Source organism: Myotis daubentonii, chromosome 12 (assembly GCF_963259705.1).
Source record: "Myotis daubentonii chromosome 12, mMyoDau2.1, whole genome shotgun sequence".
NCBI lineage: Eukaryota > Metazoa > Chordata > Mammalia > Chiroptera > Vespertilionidae > Myotis > Myotis daubentonii.
In genome coordinates, this window is record NC_081851.1 from 55,449,911 (window position 1) to 55,455,910 (window position 6,000).

At 52.4% G+C, this 6,000-nt stretch overlaps 1 protein-coding gene across 1 annotated transcript in view; it reads right to left on the minus strand.

The window, feature by feature from the left end:
- RHOQ (ras homolog family member Q) overlaps positions 1-5,175 on the minus strand; it is a 32,496-nt gene extending 27,321 nt beyond the window's left edge. Inside the window, exons 1-2 of the mRNA XM_059659932.1 lie at positions 4,688-5,175; positions 4,048-4,106 (exon numbers count right to left, since the gene is read on the minus strand). Of these exons, the coding sequence (XP_059515915.1) occupies positions 4,048-4,106; positions 4,688-4,829 (201 nt within the window). The 5' untranslated portion in view covers positions 4,830-5,175. The remainder of the gene's footprint in view (positions 1-4,047; positions 4,107-4,687) is intronic.
- Positions 5,176-6,000: the final 825 nt, after the last annotated feature.

Here is a 6,000-nt window from a genome sequence, read left to right on the forward strand (position 1 = left end):
CAATACTGGCCAACACACGCACATTCCTATTTCTTCCTCTTCCTCTCTCTCTGCCTCTCAGAGGTCTCAGCAGAGGTCAAGAGAGGAAGCAGCCTGCTCTGGAAGGCAAAAGCTCATCTACTATAGGCATACCTCAGAGATACTGTGGGTTCCGGTCCAGACCGCCATAATAAAGTGAGCTGTAACCTTTGCTGGTGGAGGGCCTTGCCTTCCATTTGTAAAAAAGTGCAACCTCTGGGAAGTGCAATAAAGCAAAGCGCAATGAAATAAGGTATACCTGTAGTCATCTCTTGAGTTCCCTAATACATAAATTGGGCAAATGTTTGCTTATGGCTTTGAACAGGGGTCCTCAAACTTTTTAAACAGGGGGCCAGTTCACTATCCCTCAGACCGTTGGAGGGCCGGACTATAGTTTAAAAAAAAAATCTATGAACAAATTCCTATGCACACTGCACATATCTTATTTTGAAGTAAAAAAACAAAACGGGAACAAATACAATATTTGTATTTGCATGTGGCTCGCGGGCCGTAGTTTGAGGACCCCTGGCTTTGAATTTCGCTGGGGTCCAAGACCAAGAAGAATAAGTACATAGACTACAAGTTCCAACCAGAGGGAGGTAGTGTTGCTGTTATTCAAATACAGTGAGTGCATGAGGGAAAGCATCTGTTTCCAGTGCTGTGAGCTTCTTCCTTATTCCCATTTTGTCTCCCAAAGTAGAAGCAACTGAAACCTACACAACCCACTTTTTTCTCAAATTCTATACTGAACTCTTAGTTTTTCTAAGTTCCTGTTACATCACTGAGGGTGCAGGCTCTGATTCGGAAAGAAAACCATATGACACAACAGGGCACTTAGAGCAGGGAGCACTGGACTGTGTCTGTGGGTCAGTCCATGATGCGGACTGTGGGAATCAGGAAGTGCGAAGCTGGATCCACACCTCTGCTGAGAACAGAATAGGATCTGGAATCCTAGTGGGATTGCTATCAACTCCAGGCATAATACACTGTCCTCTTCCACCTGCAATCCCTTCCCCCCACAAAGCTGCCCAGGGTGGAATATGATAATTTGTCGTAATATATTATACATCTACTATGAGTGAAGAAATTTACATACATTAAACAATATAAGCTGGTCTAAAACACTGCAGTATAGAGTCTAATTATCCACATTTTTACTAGATTACAAAGAAGGAAAATAACTTAGCTAGAATCACATGACTAGTAGAGCAAGAGAGAGATCTGAGACCCCTTTGGTTTCAAAGCCCATGGCCTTTCCTCTACTGCCCATCAGGCTTAAAAATTCTCGTGTGTGTGTGTGTGTGTGCGTGTGTGTGTGTGCATGCATGTGTTTATCATTATTTATGATTAACCTGATACATATTCATAGAGGCATGGGGTCTTCATGACCAAATACAACATTGAAATCTCCTACATAACATGCATAAACAGGCATCTGATCCAGACACTTGCCCCTATGCTGTCATCAGTCATGGCAGATCCTTCTCATAAATTTATTCTTTTGACCTGCCAGGTGCTTAGCACAGCACTAGGTACACCATAGGCACTTGCCATTTAATCTCACTGGTGATTCCTTTGCTAAGATTGCATATTACAGTAGTAATAAATCCTTAGATGCTGAAAGATGAATTATCACTAACTTTGATGCAAAAACAAAAGTCTCAGACACTGGGAGAAACACCAACTTGACCAACAGAGGAGGTGTCCCACCCACTGGGCAAAAACATTAATATTTGAACCTCACTAATAGGTTGACTCCCCCACTTGGTATATATCTTACAATCTCTATAGGAAACAGCAATTATGATGACATATGGAAAGCCCTGATTTTGTGAGTGGGCCCTAACTTTGAGTAACTTTTTGGATCGGGGTTCTCTATTCTCTGTAAAGGTGGCTTACAGCCCCCACTCAGAAAATGGCTGTGAAGATTTCAAATACTCCCAGACAGTGTGGCTCAGTGGTTGAGCATTGACCTATGAACCAGGAAGTCGTGGTTCGATTCCCAGTCAGGGCACATGTCTAGGTTGTGGGTTCGATTCTCAGCAGGGAGTATGTAGGGGGCAGCTGATCAACGATTCTCTCTCATTCATTGATGTTTCTATCTCTCTCTTTCCCTCGCCCTTCCTCTCTGAAATCAATAAAAATATATATTTTTTAAAATTCCAAATACCATGTCTACAGACATATAAGCAATTCAATCAACCCAGGTGGTATCTCGGCACCTCACATGGCTTTCTGCCTCAAGTAGGACAGAGTCAGACCCATGTCCTAAACAAAGCAAGACCTCTCAGGAGCTGCGACCTTAGGTCAGCAACCTCACCTCTCTGAGTCCCAGTTTCCTCATCAGCAAAGATGAAGCATCACCTATCTCATAAGGTTGTTTTGTGAAGAAAACATAATAATATTTGCAAGTGGTCACCCCATGCCCAATATATAGAAGCAACTCAGTAAATATTAGTTGGGTTTGAATGTGCACAGAACAGCTCTGACATATACATGTCCTGTTGAATAGGGACCATGGTAAAAACAAAACAAAACAAAAAGTCGTGGTGACAAGTAAAAGAGAAAAGGAAAGAAGGGGTAGTGACAGAAGTTAAAAATAGAGACCATATTTTAAAACCTGACTCCTTTCAACCAATAATTTTAACTTGTTGTTTAAAAGTAAAGTGCACTGCTTAAAAGTTGGTCTCCATGCATTCTGATAGCTGGAAAGAATAACAACCATGCAAGCAACCAAAAAGGGCCCAGAAGACCTGGTTGTACTGACTTGGGTCGGTTTGGACAAAGGGGGCAGCCTCAGGCACCCCCCACTGCAACCGTTTCTCAACCCTCAGAAGCTTCTCTAATGTGACAGTTTAGAAACCAGAGGTCACATCAAGGAACCCCCCAAACAAGACATTTTTCAGAATCTAACCTGGTACCACAATTCTGAAATCCAAAACTAGAAAAGCCACAAAGAACAGCTCCCTTTTACTGAGCACCTACCTAGTATGTGCCAGACTTGGTGCTAAGCCCCCATTTTACAGATAAGAAAGCTACTACTGAGCATCCCCCAAAGATTCTCGCTACGTCTCAGCTGCTCACATATCCTCAAGGACCCAAGTCTGCATGACATGTGGAAACTTCTGCTTGAGTCTTCAGATCTAATCACAGGGCTGGATTCTGCAAAACTTCATCATACAATCTAGCCCCACAGCAATAGTGGGTCTGGGAAGAGGGTGGAGCTGGGTCAGAGGAAGAGAGAAGAGACCTTAAACCTTTAGGAGACACCTCTAGTTTGCAAATAATGGTCAGAGGCTGCCAGGAGAAGTGTGCATTTCCTTTCTACAAAATAATCTCTCCCAGGAAAAAAAAAAAAAGCCAGTCACCTGGCCTTCCTAGGCAAAATAAATACAGTCCTTCCAAGATTCACACTGAACTCCTAACCCTTCCAGCCCCTCCCAGCCCCAGGGAGCGGCTAAATGGTTGTTGTTTCTTTTCTTTTTTTCCCCTGTGGTCCCCTGGTAACACCACAAATTATGTTTTCAGGGACTCCAGTCCCAGAGTGCAGTGATGTTGTAATAAACATAACCAGGACCAAATGCCTTCCCATCATATTAGATGATGCCATTTTCCACCAATCAGGCTCCCCCGGCAGGCAGGCCACTCACCAATGAGGGACCAGACAGAAGCTGTGAGGGGGAGCCCTGGGCATCTGCAACCAAAAATAAGGGCGCTTCACGATTGGCTGCTGCCACTTTGCAACAGGAGTTGGGACCCACACACCAGGCACCACACAGAAGGCACACACACAAGCAAAAACTTTCACAGCCCAGGCGTTCACATGGGGTGGGCTGGTCTGGGGTTTGTTGTTGGGTTTTTTGTCCTTTTCCTAATTTGCTGACTTGAAAAAAAGAAATAAAGACGACCCAGAGCAGCCCCTCGCAGACACGCCCTCCCTCCTTAGACACCTCAGTTTCCAAAGGCCCTTCGCAAGCACCCTGAATCTAGAAAGGGGAGGGGGTGTAGGCCAGGGGCCAAGACACTCACCTGTCCGGCCGTGTCATAGAGTCCCAGGAGGTACTGCTTGCCCCCTACGGTGACGCTGACTGCAGGGGCAGAAGTGGGGGCGGGGAGAAAAGCTCACAATTACTTAGACGCTGGGGCAATTTCGCTTCCCACCAGGACCTTCCACTCCCAACCCAGCCGGAGGCCGGAGGGCACTGGAAGGGAGATGTCACCCCTTTTCCCTAGTGCCCGGCTCACTCTGAAGTGGCGTGAGGTGGGGGTGCGATGCCCCTCCCCCCCAGCTACAGCCTACACCCTTCTCCCAAGTCCCGCAGCCCCGTGTCTCCCGCCCGGTCCCCCAAATGTTTTCCCGGGGGCTGGGGGCAGTAGGGGAGGCGGTGGTTGGGAAGGTCAAGGAGGTTGGTCCAGGACGCCAAGGAGGTTGGGAAGTGCGGGGAGCTGGCACTGAGTGCGCAGGGAGGGGAATGGGGGTAGGAAGAGGGGTCCCATCTGCCCGCAAAGGGGTGGCCGGAGGGAAAGCCTGGGGGTGGGGCTGGCGCCCCGAGGAGGGCGCGGCGGGGGAGGGGTGGGGAGAGCGCTCAGGGGAGGCGGCGAGGGGGCTCCGCCAAAGTTGCTCCAAAGTTCCCGGCCCGGGGGCCGCCCTCGCCGGCGCCGCGCTTACCGGCGTAGTGGTCGAAGACGGTGGGCACGTACTCCTCCGGGAAGGCGTCGTTGGCATAGCTCATGAGCAGGCACGTCTTGCCCACCGCCCCGTCGCCGACCACCACACACTTGAGCATCAGCGCGCCGGGCCCGTGAGCCATGCTGCGGCCGGCCGGCCTCCGGGCATGGTCCCCCCGGAGCCCCTGCCCCGGCCCCCGGCTCAACCCCAGCCCGCCTGGGGGGTCCGCCGCCGCCGCTCCGCGCAGCTGGGCCGTCCCCCCGGCCCCATGCAGCGGCTCCCCCCGCCCAAGGGGAGGGGGCGGCGGGCCCGGGGCGCAGCCGCCGCCTCGGTCGCTGCCCGGATCCCCGCCCGGGCCCCGGTCTCCGCGCCCGCCCGCTGCCCCAGCTGCTCGGCGCCCGCGCCCGCTCCCCGACCCGGCCTCCCCAGGAGGATCCGCTGGATCATAAGACCGTCCGGCCCCGGGGGAGACCGCAACTTTGGGGAGGGCAGGGAGGGGAGGGGCCAGGCGGCTGTCCCCGCCCCGCGCGGGCCCGGGCCCCCTCCCCGCTGCGCCCAGAGGAGGGCGGTCCTAGGCGCCTCCCCCGAGTGCGGGGCGCCCGCCCGCGCCCGCCACCGGCTCCTGCGCCCCGCCCGCGGCTGCCACGGGCCCAGCCGGCTTGCCCTAGCTACACTCCCCGCGAGGGCAGCGGAGAGGAGGCGCAGGGAGGAGGCGCGGAGGAGGAGGAGGGAGGGGAGGAAGGTGAGGCGGGGGAGGGGCCCGGGAGGGGAGCGCCTGGGAGGAGCCGAGGGCTCCTCGCGAAAGTGCCCGCAGCGCCCGGAAGCGTCCAGAGGCCCCGATGCTGGGAGATGAGGAGGCCTCTTGGGGAACGACGACGACTCCAGCGATGACGCAATAGTCATGCAAAATTATACATATATATTTAAACTCCACCCGGAAGGCAGGATCCATCGGCCTCTACGTGCACAACAGAACTAGAAACCGGGACGGAAGGAAGACCAAGAGGATTAAAAAAATTTTTTCATAAGGCGGGTACGGTGATGGGGGAGGGGCAGTGGTCGACCCTGGGCTAGAAAGAAGGGACCCCTGGCTGATTGCTGGGGCCCCCTTCCCACGACCACCCAAGCCGTTCGCAGCAGAAGCTTGAATCCTTTCCTTTGAAACCTTAACTGGTGACTAAGGGAGTTACAGCATCTTGAATCATGGAAGCACCCCAGAACCAGCCAGAAAAGGGAGACGCCGCTGGCTTTGGACCCCACAAATGTACCTTGGTTCCCCCTGGAAGAGACATTCTCTGAGGCCCCCTTGCAGC